This window comes from Lissotriton vulgaris (assembly GCF_964263255.1).
Source record: "Lissotriton vulgaris chromosome 9 unlocalized genomic scaffold, aLisVul1.2 SUPER_9_unloc_2, whole genome shotgun sequence".
Taxonomy (NCBI): Eukaryota; Metazoa; Chordata; class Amphibia; order Caudata; family Salamandridae; genus Lissotriton; species Lissotriton vulgaris.
This window is the reverse complement of record NW_028240617.1, coordinates 601,688-618,059: the sequence shown is the minus strand read 5'-3', so window position 1 is coordinate 618,059 and position 16,372 is coordinate 601,688. Positions and strand designations below refer to the sequence as shown.

General features: G+C 49.2%; 1 protein-coding gene across 3 annotated transcripts in view; it reads left to right on the top strand.

The window, feature by feature from the left end:
* The window catches only part of LOC147672942 (nuclear receptor subfamily 2 group C member 2-like), a 343,617-nt gene that overhangs the window by 51,092 nt on the left and 276,153 nt on the right, over positions 1-16,372 (top strand). For all 3 annotated transcript variants that reach the window (XM_086947899.1, XM_086947900.1, XM_086947898.1), the window contains exon 3: positions 5,581-5,784. In XM_086947899.1, coding sequence (XP_086804025.1) covers positions 5,581-5,784 — 204 coding nt within the window. The remainder of the gene's footprint in view (positions 1-5,580; positions 5,785-16,372) is intronic.

Sequence of the window (16,372 nt, the reverse complement as noted above, 5' to 3'; positions counted from 1 at the left end):
AGGGCCTCGGGATAACCAGTGAAGAGGCATAAGAAGAAGTCCGAGTGGACTTAGTCATCACCTCGCCTGTCGCTCGTCGACGAAAGGGGTAAGGAGCACTGATCCTCTAGGCACGATTCTGGGTCGACTTCGCACCCTCCTCCTTTTCTGGGAGCCGGAGCGACCTGCACTCAAATTAAAGAGTTTTACGAGGCCATGCGCCTTGTATTTGACAGGGCTGACCCTTCTGGTGAGCCTTCGGGCCTTGCGGAGTCGGAAGGGGCCCCATCGAACTCGACGACACCAGCTCTGGCCACGGCGCCCGTGGGCCTCTGAGATCCGATTCCGGGACGGCGTCGGTCATGCCTACACAACCTGCCCCAGCGTCAAACCCGAATTCAGTGCCTTCGGGGCTGTCTGTGCCCACCAGTGGTTGCAGCCCTATCCTCATCCCCGATGAGACAGAGTCAGAGCGTCGTCACTCGATGCCGACTCCGGTACCAGTAGAGCCCAAGGGTTCTATATTGTCACCTGTTCATTTCATGACGTTTCAGGCAAGGGAGAGGACTGGGAGGGATCATTGGACCCTTTTGAACACCAGGATGTATCTGCAGAGCAGATGGACTGGTATGAGGAATTTGGGGAAGCCAGTGGACAGGATACATCCCCAGATACTGGCATGCTCTCTCCCCCAACTGTGGCTATGGAGGAGGGGGCTTCTTATGCCATGCTTCTGGCGGCTGCCGATTTCCGCGGGCACTCATGATTCCTTGAATTTCTCTCCCCAGCACACAAAAAGGATGTGATTGTTGCTACACTTTTCAATAGCGTACCGCTGGGCGGACGCTCTCAACCGCTGACACCGCCCACTTTGGCTCAGAGCCATTGTCCTGCTCTACAGTTTTTGCTGTCACCCGTGCAACCACCTGTGCTCGCGGTGCAGTAAATACTCTACCCAGTCCCTGTCCTGAGGAGAACCTAGAACTATGTTGGTTCGAAACACGTAGACCCCCAGCCTGTGACAAGAAGGAAGTGTGCGACTTGGGATCAATTTACCCCACTGATGTGGGCCCTAGTGTGCAACTAGATAGAACACAGAGTCACAGGTTTTATGGATAGGCAGGCAGTTGTTTTCCACCTCGCATTCCGCCTGTCCACTGGTATTATAGTTTAAGGACTGGTCTTGTATTGATTTTTCATGTTATATGTTCTTGATTTTTCAATTGATTTGGACAGCATGTATGGAATTTTAAGTTGTTTCTTGGTGTCTATCTAATGTATAAAGATTTATTATTCATGTCTGTATATTTTGTATTTATGGTGTATACAATTGCTTGTTTTTGTTTTGTGACTTAACTGTTTTGACGGTGTGCTTTCCTTTGATGTCACGTTCCCTTTAACTTTGAAGATTTGTTTGATAACTAAAAATAAATGTTTTGCTAAAAAAAAGGCTTGACCACGCAGCACTAATTGGCTGTGTGGGTTCTGATTGTAATTCTAAGCAGTCTGGCCAGCCAAATGCTTTTCTGTTTTGGCATGGTGGTAAGGAGGGCAGCTGAGGTCCTTGAACTAGAGTTGCCCTCTATGCACGCCTATTCGCTCATATTGCTTTGGCCCAGAGTTCTGAAGAAGAATAAGAATGACTGGGCCCATGTCATTCTTGTGTTTCAGGACATGGCAAGAAGAGTCTGGTATCCAGAGCTTCTGAAAATGAGTGTTGATCCTCTGATCAGGCTGCCTTTTCGAGAGGATTTTATGTCGCAGCAGCAGGGGAGGGTCTTCGCCTGAACCTATCAACTCTCCGCCTCCAAGAGTGGAGATTGAGCTGCAACAGTTGATAGCTTTTGACCTTCCTCCCGAAGTATGCAACGTTATTTTGGCGTACTGGTGGTCCTCCACTAAGAGAGTATACACCTGCAGTTGGCAAAAGTTTGTATCGTATTGTACAGAAAGGTCTATTGACCCTCTTTCTGCTTCGCTTTCCACTGTTCTTCTTTTCATTCTTACCCCTGCCCAGCAGGGCTCTGCTTTGCATACTCTTAAGGGTTATCTTTCCGCTCTGTCTGATTTTTTGCGGATGCCAGACCAACCCTCACTGTTTAAATCCCCAATTGTAAAAAGGTTCTTGAAAGGGCTGGGTCACTTGTTTCCACCCACGCCTTTTGTTCTGCCACAGTGGGACCTTAATTTGGTTCTCACTTTTCTTATGTGTGCTCCTTTCGAGCCTTTGCACAAGTGTCCCCTCCTGCTGCTTACCATCAAGACAGCCTTTCTGGTGGCAATAACATCTGACCAGAGGGGGAGTGAGTTACAGGTGTTATCATGTAAGCCCCCTACATGCTGACAGTTATAGATAAAGTGCTGCTCATTTCTTTCAAAGGTGGTGACCCCAGTCTATATGGGTCAATCTATCACGCTGCCCACCTTGTTTGCTCCTCCGCAGTCCTCTAAGGCGGAGGAGTGTCTCCACTGAATGGACCCAAAAAGCGTGTTGTTGTTCTACCTTTCCTGCGCAAAAGAGCTCCGGTGGATGACCAACTCTTTGTAGGGTACATGGGAGCTAAGAAAGGTTGTGCAGTGCAGAAAAGGGCAAGTTCTCGCTCAGTCGTTCTCTGCATAAAGATCTGCTACTCTCTGGTTAAGAAGTAGCCCTCTGAGGGATTAAGGGTCCATTCCACAAGGGGCAAGGCTGCGACCTCTGCATTGGCTCTGGGTGTCCCCGCCCTGGACATCTGCCAGGCTGCTCCATGGGAGTCTCTGCACATGTTTGCCAAGCACTACTGCCTGGACAATCAGGTCCGCAGGGACGGGCATTTTGCCCATTCGGTCCTGCAGGACTTTTTAGTGTGAGAACTTTGTCCGCAATCCACCGCCAGGATGGTATGGCTTTGGGTATCTATTCAAATGTAAGGAATCTGCAGCTAGATATCTCTATCGGATGATCAAATTATTTATCTTCGATAACATAGTGGAATCCCACGATCTCTGTAATAAGATCTCTACCTTTTTTCACACAAAAATTTATGACATTTACAGCTCCCTGGAGCTTCTCAACCGGGAACTAGACTCCTCTCCTTTTCCCTCATCGGCCTCTCCAGCGCCTGTTCCTTCTGAATCTATACCTTGCTTGCTCACCTTTCCTCTGCTCACTCTCGATGAGTCTAACCGCCTCCTTGACAACATTAAATCGGGCTCTCCCATGGACCCCTGTCCACTGAAGGTTTTGAAGAGCTGCAGGGAGGTGATTCTGCCTCCCCTACTAGAGGTGCTTAACCTTGCCATTACGGAAGGGGTTTTCCCCCTTTCCTGGAAATCGGCAGTGGTTAAGCTTCTTTTGAAGAAAACCTCTTTGGACCCTGCGGTCCTTAAACATTTTCGGCCTATCTCCTTGCTTCCGGCTCCGGCTAAAATACTATAAATCCACCTTAAACATCATCTGAGCACCTTTCTTGATGACTCGAACCTACTAGATATCCCACAGCACGGCTTTCGAAGAGCCCACAGCACTGACTCTGCTTTGACTGTGGTGGTTGACAACATTCGTTCGAGGGTTGATAGGGGCCAGATAACTCTGCTAGTTCTATCCGACCTGACGGCGGCCTTCGACACTCTGTCACCCGCTATCCTGGTCTCCAGGCTTAGGGAGATAGGTGTGGGCGGCCTGGCCCTCATTCTCCTGGCTTCCTTTCTCCATCAAAGGGAGCAGAGAGTGAAACTGGGTGATTTTCTGTCCCCTTCTACGCCTGTGCAATGTGGGGTCCAGCAGGGGTCTTCTTTAAGCCCCACCCTTTTCAATGTCTATGTGGCCCCACTTGCCAGGGTAGTGAGACCCTATGGGTTCGAGGTGCTGTCCTACGCCGACGATACCCAGATTATGGTCTCCTTAACGCAGTCGGTGAATGACTCGGCCCTCAATTTTAGAACCTGTATGGAGGCAGTGTCTCACTGGATGGTTCAAAACTTCTTAAAGCTCAACGGAGAAAAGACCGAAGTTTTGATCTTTGGGGGTGGCCAGGACATTTGGTCTAAAGATTGGTGGCCGGAATCCCTTGGAGACTGCCCGCTTCCCTCGCATTTGGCTAGGAACCTGGGGGTCCTGTTTGATACCACTCTTTCCTTTGACCGGCAGGTCAGTAGGACCGTGTCCACCTGTTGTGGTATCATCAGGATCCTCAGAAAGATAGGATCTTATCTTTCTCTAGATGCGAGGAAGCAGGCCACGGTAGCCCTAGTCTCATCGAGACTAGACTACTGTAATGCACTGTACGTGGGAATGAATAAGAGCTCTGTCCATCGACTACAGATGGTCCAAAACGCTGCAGCTAGGCTGGTTCTCAATCTTCCCAGGTTATCCTCTGCTTCCATGGCTAGGAAAGTCCTTCACTGGTTGCCCGTTCGGGCTAGGGCCTCTTTTAAGATTCTGTGCCTCGCCCATGAGGCCATATATGGCTCTGGGTCAGAAGGCATCAGGTCCCTCCTTGTTCCCTACCTCCCCAGTAGAGCCCTTCGGTCCTCTACAAAAAATCTTCTTCAAGTGCATAGATTTGCCAAAGCCAGATGGGCAGGCAAAGCCTTTTCCACCGTTGTACCTAAACTCTGGAACTCCCTTCCTCCTGACCTGGTGGGACAGTCTTCTTTGGCGCTTTTTTGCAAGGACTTTAAAACCTGGCTTTTTCGAGAGGCTTATACTTAAGCCATGGACTTGGCGATTCTGAGACTTGTCATTTGATATTTGCATTGTCTTGCGCCTTGACGCCCTTGGGCTAAGTTGCGCACTATAATTCCCCTTTCATTCATTCATTCATTCATTCATAACGCATTATCGGGTAGAGACAATATCTAGCTGCAGACCCCTTACAGACCCATCCATTCCTCCCTACTCTGCGGACTTATTTGTTAGGGCTAGGGTTTCTCCCTTTTTCAGTTACGTCAGTCACTTCATGGCTCTGCGCTTCTGATGTGGAAAAGTGAAAAGTACTGATGTCCGCCCACCTGGGTGGCACCTATATAGGCGACCACGACATCATAACTGACGCCGATGACATCACACGAGACTAATGGAGCCACTCGTCAGTGCGCTCAAGGGGTACTGCTCATACAAAAATGTCCAGATCCAGCCTGATGCCTGGGAAATTCAAAGGTAAGGAATCTGCAGCAAGATATTGTCTGTACCAGATAATGCGTTACCGAAGGTAAGTAACTTGTTCTTTAATGAACAAACAATATTTACTAAATGCATAGCTCTCATGACAGAAATATACAAGTGTGATATTTTCTGTGAACTCGTTGTACAGCTAAAAAGTACTATATTCTAAACAGTACATTTGGAAATCAGTCTTTCACACAAAGGGTATATTTTGAACTTGAACCTTTTAAGTTACCTCCAAAATGTACACCAGCAGTCCAACTATAGCCGGTAAACTAGTTCATTACGTGTTTACTACGTAACTGATCATTCTGCTACGAATTTTAACCCAGGCGATACTTCCCCACTTGGAGCTGGACCATTTGGATCTGAATCACTAACACTAACTCTCTGCCCAACCTATATATTTGTCTTTAAGTAAAATCTAATTGTAATCCTTTAAATATTTGTTGCAGATTGTGACAGATCAGCAAACGGGTCAGAAAATCCAGATAGTGACAGCGGTGGACTCCTCTGGCTCCTCCAAGCAGCAACAGTTTATCTTGACTAGTCCAGAAGGAACTGGAACAGGGAAGGTGATATTGACATCACCAGATTCTGCCAATGCCAAGCAGCTTATTTTTGCCACCACAGATAACATTGTGCCAAGCCGAATACAGGTAAATAGGTACCGTTAATTTTACATTTCCATAAAATAATTCACTATAATTGTATCTTTCTATAACAACAGGCGCAATTGACAAAGTCTTCTTCATCTTTAAATGCATGTTTACCAACTAAAATGGCAGGGTTTATGTTAGTTATTCACAAAAGCATACCTTGCAGCTGTAAATCTATTTTTCCGGTATTGAATCCTTCATAGATTCACATGCTTGAAGCATTCTCCATTGTTGCAAGTCTGGAAGGGCTAAAAAACATCATTGTTAGTATCCTATTCACATCAATCAAAAAGAACCAAACTCCATCCTGCAGCCACCTCTAGCCCACTCCCCTCAGAGGCTGCCATACTTCAGATTTTTGACAGCATATTGTGTGAAAGGAGTCTCCACTTGAGCTCTGCTCATTTCACATCGAATTTCAAAACTTTAGAAATGGTATAGTAACACATTTGATTACATTATCTACCATCTTTCAAGAAAATCTGACTACTCAGGATGTCGGAGCTTGCTAAACCAGCATTTACAATGCAATGGTCTCGGCATTATTAAAGGTAGAGCTATTGGCATTGCTCATTACATTTTTTTTCATTTTTTTAAAACATAAATATATGGTATTGTCATTTACAATGGCAATAGGTGAGCATTAGAGAGTAGTAGAGAGTATTTGCGGACACAAAGCCACACAAACACACAGACAGAGCCCAACATACAAACCCCCCCCCCACACACACAGAGCCCCTCCCCACACACAGAGCCCCCCACACACACAGAGCCCCCCTCACACACACACAGAGCTCCCCCACACACACACACAGAGTCCCCGCACACACACACAGAGCCCCCCCCACACACACACACAGAGCCCACACACACATAGAGCCCACACACACACACATAGAGCCCACACACACATAGTGCCACACACACACACACACACATAGAGCCACACACACACACACGCCCTGAGCCACACACACAGGAGAGCAAGCACAGCGAGGGGGCGGGGAAGCAAGCACAGCGAGGGGGCAGGGAAGCAAGTACAGAGAGGGGGCAGGGGAGCAAGCACAAAGAGGGGGCAGGGGAGCAAGCACAGCCAGGGGGCAGGGGAGCAAGCACAGCCAGGGAAGCAAGCACAGTCAGGGGGCAGGGAAGCAAGCACAGCCAGGGGGCAGGGAAGCAAGCACAGCCAGGGGCAGGGAAGCAAGCACAGCCAGGGGGCAGGGAAGCAAGCACAGCTCGGCTCCCCGTGAGAACCACGAAAGAGTACATATATCTGTACATTGGTCCAACGCAGCCAGCATGTACCTTGCCTTGTTATTGGTCTATATCTGGCTTTAACTGCCTGCCGTGTGCATTGGCTTAAGGTGGGTTGCATCCGCCTTGCCCTGTGTATTGGCCCGGGGAGGGGCAGCGCTACCTGCTGTTTGTGTCGGCCCAGGCTGGGGCTCCAACTTCCTCGCTATGTGCATTGGCCTGGGTCAGGCTGCAGCTGCCTTCTGACCCAGCCTCGGGCGCGTCCAGCAAAGCCATGCCTCGATGCTACACACTTGACCCACCGAGCTGGCCAGCATCCCAGCGCAACACCTCACAAACTGCAGGACTTAACACAGCACGTCCACCGCCTCTTCATGCGGAAAACACGAGATGCCACACCACACAGTTCAACAATTACCCACCCCATTTGATGGGAAGCAGTGCAGGCCCGCTCCACCCGGATCATCCACGCTTGTTGGGGTAGCATCAGGACCCACAGCCAGCAAGCCAGCAGCAGCATCGAACTCCCGAAACTCCAAGCCATCCACGGTCGCCACTCACTCACCAGAACAGGACCTGGCAGCCAACGGCCCGAGCATCGCAGTCGGTGGGTGGTCACTCCAGGTCCAGGCACCGGGCGCCTACCGGAGGGGTGGACGAGCAAATCGGGAGCGGCATGGAGGGTGCTCGGAGGCCGGAGTCCCCCCGGGCACGCACACAAACAATCTCACTCCCCACCACACAGCGTACAAACCAAGCGCATCTCCGCTCCAAACAACCAACACCGCACCGGGCCTCCCTGCAATCCCCCACCCGTGTGTGCGTGCCCACCGAAGCGCACCCACAGGCACGCGTGACAAGGCTCCAAGCAAACATGCAACCCCCAACAGTAGGAACGCCTTCCTTGACACTCACCAACGCACATGGCTCGAGGGCTGAAGAGGGGGGAGTCTCCCGAGTGTTCATCTCACAAATCCCACCTCTTTCCCTAAAGGGAATAAATTCCCCCCCCCCCCCTTGAATCTGTCACTTTCAATGTGTGACCCTTGCAAGCAAAGCACAAACCGCGGTGTGTTGCATCACCTCCTCCGCCCCTACACTAGGACAGCCCAGCAGGTTAACGCGCCCGTCCACTGCTGCAAAGACCTATGCACAGCCAGCAAGGCAGGGAGCCGAATGCCAACATGCCACCACCATATTCTCACTCTCCTCGAGACAAGAACACCAGCGCCACTGGAACGGGCAACAGCAGCATCAGCAAGGCTGCAGCGTCGCCACGCCTTCACACTTGTTCACAAGAGGCCCCCGCGTGCAGATATGATCATGCTGGCGTTCCCCCACACCTGTCAAAGTCTGCAAGGCCTCCGCATTTACCACCGCCCCCCCCCCCGATGCGCCAGGAGTGCCCCGCCACGAATCCCATGGCCACAACCGGACATCCACAAACAGTGCGTGTGCAGGTGCGCTCCACCGAGTTCCCGTCCAAAGAAAGCTGTATCTTCCGCCCCCAACGGAAGCTCCACCAACCGCTCCGACCGCACCACTCAACATGTGCACCGGCTCTAGGCAACACCCGCTACCCACGCATGGCTGCAGTCTCCCTCCTGGCCGAAGGCGTACCCCATCTCCCCAAAGCAGATTCCAGTGATGGGGCCGAAGCTCCACACCAAAATCAGCCCGGGAACACTCTGACGGCTCCTGCCTGGCGGTGTACAAGGAAGAGACACCCGTCCAAGGAGAGCTCCCTCCCACCGCCCCTTCAGGCAGAGCCCATGGGCGTGCACTCCCGCCAACCCTAGCCCCGCTATGGCGAGTCCACTGAACCTCCACAAAGATTCAGCTGGAGGACGAGTGCTCGACCCCCTGCCCCTGGGGATTCCACCATGCACAGCTGTCCAACTGGACGAGACATTCACCTGCAATTCACACTCCCACTGCATACGCATGCCACACAAGAAAGTCGGCCAGTGGCCAAATCTATTCCTCCAACCTCCAGCTTCTCCCCCACATACGCGAAAGCAACATGTGTCCCAAGCCATCACCCCCCGCCCCTCCGCAATCGCAGGCACACCATCCGAAACAACCCCAGCAACCCAAGCGCTCCTCATCCACTTCAACATGCTGGCCCCTGAGCTCCCCCGCCATGCAAGAACACAACACTGCACCTCTGATGTCACCCCTTCCCACCAAATGGCGCATCACAGCCAACCAATTTAACTGTCTGTCACCACACTGCTCCTCCACCACCCGGCAAACCATTAATGCCCACATCGACGGCGATAAATGCAGCGACTGTTCACCCTCCCCTCCCATCCACCACACCAGTAGCCCCACCCACCCACCGCCATCCATATCTTTCCCACCTCTGAACCCATGTGTAAGCATCTTCCATCCAAGATCGCCTACACTTCACACCCCTGCCCCTGCGGAACTCCATCCATCATCCTAAGAAGGATGAAAGACCGACGCAGCTCCGCCACGATGCAACACCGACCCGTTGTTTGGTGGTAAATCAGCTGCGAGGGACTTTCAACTTTGTTCTACTCTGCAGTTTCCAGCATTCTACAGTTGTTCCAGCAATGAGGGCACACGATGTCTGTTGCTCCTTCTCTCGATGCTTGGATTTGATTCAAAGGCATCGTACAGCCTTAATGGATCATCTGCAGGTACGGGTTAAAAAAAACGGCACAATCAGGGGCAAAAGAAACTTACCAGTGAGGCTGATCTGGGCAACAATGGCGGCCGCAAACGTCTTCAAATTTCGGATTCGGATGTGTGACCCTTGCAAGCAAAGCACAAACCGCGGTGTGTTGCATCACCTCCTCCGCCCTTAGACTAGGACAGCCCAGCAGGTTAACGCGCCTGTCCACTGCTGCAAAGACCTATGCACAGCCAGCAAGGCAGGGAGCCGAATGCCAACATGCCACCACCATATTCTCACTCTCCTCGAGGCAAGAACACCAGCGTCACTGGAACGGGCAACAGCAGCACCAGCAAGTCTGCAGCGTCGCCGCGCCATCACACTTGTTCACAAGAGGCCCCCGCGTGCAGATATGATCATGCTGGCGTTCCCCCACACCTGTCAAAGTCTGCAAGGCCTCCGCATTTACCACCCCCCCCATGCGCCAGGAGTACCCCACCACGAATCTCATGGCCACAACCGGACATCCACAAACAGTGCGTGTGCAGGTGCGCTCCACCGAGATCCCGTCCAAATAAAGCTGCATCTTCCACCCCCAACGGAAGCTCCACCGACCGCTCCGACCGCACCACTCAACATGTGCACCGGCTCTAGGCAACACCCGCTACCCACGCAGGGCTGCAGTCTCCCTCCCGGCCGAAGGAACACCCCATCTCCCCAAAGCAGATTCCAGTGATGGGGCCGAAGCTCCACACCAAAATCAGCCCGGGAACACTCTGATGGCTCCTGCCTGACGGTGTAGAGGGAATAGACACCCGTCTGAGGAGACGCAGCTCCGAGATCCCCTACACTTCACAGCCCTGCCCCTGCGGAACTCCATCCATCATCCCAAGAAGGATGAAAGACCGACGCAGCTCCGCCACGATGCAACACCGACCCGTTGTTTGGTGGTAAATCAGCTGCGGGGGACTTTCAACTTTGTTCTACTCTGCAGTTTCCAGCATTCTACGGTTGTTCCAGCAATGAGGGCACACGATGTCTGTTGCGCCTTCTCTCGATGCTTGGATTTGATTCAAAGGCATCGGACAGCCTTAATGGATCATCCGGGCAACAGGGGCAAAAGAAACTTACCAGCGAGGCTGATCGGGGCAACAATGGCGGCCGCAAACGTCTTCAAATTTTGGATTCGGGGGCGTGTTTAGGCATTCTGAGTGACGGGTGACGTCACAGGGCGAAAGAACGCCAAAAATCACGGTCCCGAATCCGAAAGAGACGGGGCTAAATCAGAGTGACGGCTCTCTCCTCCAATGGCTGGCCTCCGTTTAGGAAGCCAGCCAATGGAGGAGAGACAGGACAGGGAGGCGGGTTCCAAAGCCCTACTAAGAAGCATTAATTCTCCTCCCGGAGACTGCGCAAGCGCAGCCTTCTCGGTCCTCGACCTAAAAAGGACTTTTCAGATCACGTGTAACCTGTGGAAAGAAGAGGCCACATTCAGTAAATCCACATAAGGACTGCATAAGCTGCCTCCACCCCTCTTGTAAGGTAAAAGATTCTAAGATCTGTCTTCTAAAACCTTAAACCTGTGGTACTCATTATACTGGCAGGCCTTTATTGGCAGCCTGCCGACCTTGCCATATTGTTTCTACGTTTCCAGTGAGTAAACAAAGAAGATGGCTGCAGGAGCATACGTAGTGACTACGTATTCAATATGGGTGTTGCCGACGACGTCCTCTTCGCCCGCAGCCTCTTCTCCGTCCGCAGCCTCTTCTTCGCCCGCAGTAGCGTCATCTCTATATCCAGCTCCCATCTTTCTTTAGATTGGCTTCAGCACTTTTTGAAGTAATTTATAATATTCTATTGTACCAGGCGAGAAGTGGGGAAGTCAATGGCAATTGTTATGTAACTTCTGATCCGAATCTCGTTGTTGTTGCACATTTCGGCCTCTCAATGACTTTGGCGAGGCTATCGGTGTTGCTGTGAGTTGATAAAGAGGGGTTTAAACTCCCTTTGGCTAGTATGAGTGATAATACATGAGCTTATACTGAGGCCTGAAAAATCTATTATACTTTTCCATGCCAACTCCCTTGTAGTTACATCTGCTTTGGAAATACAGCTTTGTCTAATGTTTTGAAACTGTAGTGATTTTTCTACCATAGCCCCGCCCCCACTGACCCTGCCCTCACGGGTGCAGCCCTCGGCCACAAAGCACACTGTAAATTTGGCCCCGAGAGAAAGTTTGTGAGTACCCATGCCTTAAAGGATAGAGGGGGGAAGCAATTATTGTGGCTTCAGAAAATCATAGCCTAGGACAACATAGTTTCAGGTGAAGATTTTGAGGATTCCTCTGAATATAGCAAAAGGTTTTGGAAAAGAGATAGGTTAGAAGGTCAACTGCCACGAGAGCATCCAAAATAGGCTTTGTCAATAAAAGAAAAGAAGAGTTTGGCAAAGGAGGAAATACTTTCTGTTCCATTAATGCCAGAACTTACTTTTCTGAGTAAGGTTGCACCACTACCCCCAAGTCATCTATTAGATGAAGACAACTCTGATGAATATGAGCCCTTTGTATTAGCACATAGTGCACTCCATGTAAAATGCCATAAGGATGATGAAAATGGTGAATACTATTCTTCTCGACCTGAGGCGCATGGAGTCAGGTCAATCTAATATATGGATTTGTATCTGCCTTACACACAGCAACAATATCAGGAGTAAATGTTTCTCGTGTCCGGAGCCTTGTCACTATTTTAAGACTCATGTTGGCAGATTATTATAAGAGGTTCTCAGAACCCTTGAAAATAACATCACCTTGCCTGATCAATACCTCCACGATCTCCTCTCTTGCTCCTGCCAATTCTACAAACACGTTGTAATTTACCATCTGAACCATCTCCCAAGCAAACACCAAGACCAAAAGCCCCAGTCCTTCAAGTGGACAACAATTTGTCTTCAGAATTTGTCTACAGAGAAGGAAAGAGAAGAAGGAGGAATACCGTACAATCAAGACGCGGCTACTGAAAGGAAAGACTGTTTAATTCCAGCTCCATCACCACCAGTTCCGCAACCTGTGGATTCACCGTCAGATGATATAGGGGTTTTTTATACCTTTTGGGAAGAGCAGCAAAAAGTTTTGAACTGCCAATGCCTGCAAAACACTTGGACTGTTTCCTGTACAACTTCAAAGCTCACTGGTCTGTTGAAATGGCACAGTCAATGAATCAGACCCTCTGCGTACGCAAAAAGGTTTTATTACATCGGGCCCTACATTCCTTATAAGCAGTAATAAAGATAAATGTGTTGATAAAGATTTTGTGGGTTTATTCAAATAACTGGACTTCTTGAATGATGTGATTAGGACAAAAGTTGATGTTTTCTAGCTCTTCTAGGCCATGTTTAACATTTGGCTGCTTTCTAGTTATAGGGTGGGACTCCCACTACGATGACGTGGAATGATTCATGCATGTGAATCTATGAAAAGTCTTAATACTGGAGAACTACAGTTACAGGTAAGTAGCTTATGTTCTAACCCTGCATAAAGGGATTTTTAATTGGGGATGGTTGTTTTCCCTGTGGATAGAATCAAATCAAAAAGTTGTGCCATTGCACCTAGGCTATCACGCTCTACAAGGCGACGTGTGCTGTGCGTACAGTTCCATTGTGGAAGTATCAGCTTCTGGGATAATGCTTTACATTACCAGCAGTTCACTTGGAAAGCTGTGTCTGGTGCATCTTTCCACAGTTATTAGCAGGAATGTTCTTGAATTTCAACCAGTGCAAAAGCACAGTCAACGGGAGAGGAAATGTTCAAACATACTTCTGCACTTTATTTTTTAACTGGTCTAATAGAATACCAAGTGATTTTTTGAGTTGAAATAAGTATGAAACCTACTTTGTTGGCCTCGATTATGTAAACTGCGCTGTGTTGCTGACATGTTTTTCGTAGTTAAAGGTAGATTAATCATTAGGACTCACAAGGGGCTAGTTTGTCTTTTTAATAAAGTACTCTATTCCATTGACAACTCACTGCAATAATGTGCATGTGCCCCATGGCCAAATGGAAATATCATCAGTGATAGAATATCTGAAGTCATAAACCGTCTGTGATGGTAACACAAGTTATAGTTAGTTCCCGAAACTATATCTGGCGTATTTCAGTGTCTTTTTTTAAAATCTTTTCCTGTGCCTCATTCTCACATTTAATGATAAATCACTTTAAGCATTGTTTTATTTGAGTGAATATTTATATTATCTAAAATGATGAATGCTTTTTTGTACCCCCCTCCCAAATGTCCTAGAGGAGCCAGGGTGTCCTTACCCTGCCCCCTTTTCATCTTGGTTAATGTTTTTTCCTGTGACTCGGTTCAACCGAGTCACAACATGGCTGCCAACACTTCCTGGTTTGAAGTGTGACAGCTAATCAGATCTCAGCACGAGATTGGAAGGGGTTGTGGATCCTCTGCAGCCCTATACATTCAGCTGATAATTTCTTTAAATAACTCCGCAAATACTGAACGGATTTACATCATTTAACAAAAAGATCACTTTCTGGACCAACAGCTACTTTTCTACCAAAGTTGGTCTAATTCCGTTTTGCAGTTCGGGCTGTAGCCTTGCTTAAAATTTCATATGGAAATAAACATGGTGAAAACGTTTATTGGGCCCCCTCCTTTTGTTGGTCCCCGCTTGACGGATCACCACAATGCTTTCAAGACAGTAGCTGAAGTGAGCGTCAAACTAGTTTTGAAAAATTCGTGAAGATTCGTCAAACAACGGCAAAGTTATTTGCAAAACATGCTGTTCCTTTGGAAGCGGCATCCTAACAGTAACTATATATATATATATTTCCAAAGTTTGCCCTGAGGCGAGGATGCTTCCGACAGCAGGATGCTTCAAAGGCATTTGTTTAACGAAATCAGGCATTCACAGTTGGATGTCGACAAGATCCTAACACGTTTCAGAGCTGGAAAGCTACTTCGTCGGAGAAGCAACTGCTGTTAGCTGAACTGCTTGCAAGCACCATCACGCATGCGTTATTTGTACCTGTTTTGGCTTACAAGTGATGTGATGCGAAAGGCATGCTGGTGACTGTATTTTAAACCATCAAGCATAGTATTACCCCAGTGGATCTCAGTCAGACAAGCAGTAATCTTAATTCAAATACTTCTCCACAGTTGGCCTCCAACCAGGAAAGTCGGTAAGGAAAATCCCATGCTGTGCCATCCATGCGACTTGAAATGTTTTGAGTCTCTGGCCCCACGCTACAAAATACCGTAGTGGCAGGTCCTCTGTGGCCAGGCTGCCACACAATATCCCATCCAAAGTTTGTCCTGAGGCGAGGACACTTCCGACAGCAGGATGCTTCAAAGGCATTTATTTAACGAAACTGGCGTTCACAGTTGGATGTCGATAAGATCCTAACGCGTTTCAGAGCTGGAAAGCTCCTTCGTCAGAGGAACAACTGCTGTTGGCTGAACTGCTTGCAAGCACCATCATGCATGTGTTATTTGTACCTGTTTAGGCATACAAGTGACGTGATGCAAAAGGCATGCTGGTGACTGTAGTCTTTAAACATCAAGCATAGTATTACCCCAGTTAGTTTCAGTCCGACAAGCAGTAATATTAATTCAAATACTTCTCTAAAATGGGTCTCCAACCAGGAAAGTTGTTAAGTATAATCCCATGATGTGCCATCCATGCAACTTGAAATGTTTCGAGTCTGGCACCACGCTACAAAATACTGTAGTGGCATATCCTCTGTGGTCAGGCTGTCGCACAACATCCCTTCCAAAGTTTGCCCTGAGGCGAGGACACTTCCGACAGCAGGATGCTTCAAAGGCATTTATTTAACGAAATCTGGAGTTCACAGTTGGATGTCGATAAGATCCTAACGCTTTTCAGAGTTGGAAAGCTACTTCATCAGAGGAACAACTTCGTGAACTGCTTGCAAGCACCATCACACATGTGTTATTTGTGCCTGCCATGGAGTGGAGGGATGAACTGCACCTCCTATTTTACAATGGGAGCATGCATTCTGGCCGGGAATACATGCTCCCATTGTAATAAGTCTGTCAGGACCGCCGACCGGGTGTCTGTCTGTCCCATGACCGAGGCAGTGTCGGGTGGAGGAAACTCCGCCCGACATCGTAATAGGGCCCTTAATGTTTAATGGCTTTAAAATAATACACAATACATGCTGTATTGTGTTTTGCGTGAAACGATTGGACAGCAATCCAGTTAGCCTATTAATTTTCTAACAGTTGCTAGGCCACAAGGATATGATTCAATGACTATCTCACTAAGGGGCCGATTATGATGGTGGACGGACCTGAGTCCGTCTGCCACCATAGAGTAGGAGGGACCGTCCGCAGGGGCTGCGGAGGTCCCTCCGTGCAGATTAGGATGTGACCGCCAGGGTGGCGGTCACATCCTCAATCTTTAACATTGCGGCGCGTGCAGCTTCAAGCTGCACCCGCCGCAAAGTTAAAAAAGCATGCACGGCATTTGCGTGCACAAAGCAGCAGGCACCGCGCGGTGCCCGCCGCTTTGTCCACGCAAATGCAGGGGGGTACCATAGGTACCCCCCATGTGCACCCCCCTGTCACCAAGGGGGCCCGCAACGGGCCCCCGAAGGCAATCTCCATATGCTTTTCCACAGCGGAAAAGCCGCAGTGGAAAAGCATATGTTTTCCGCTA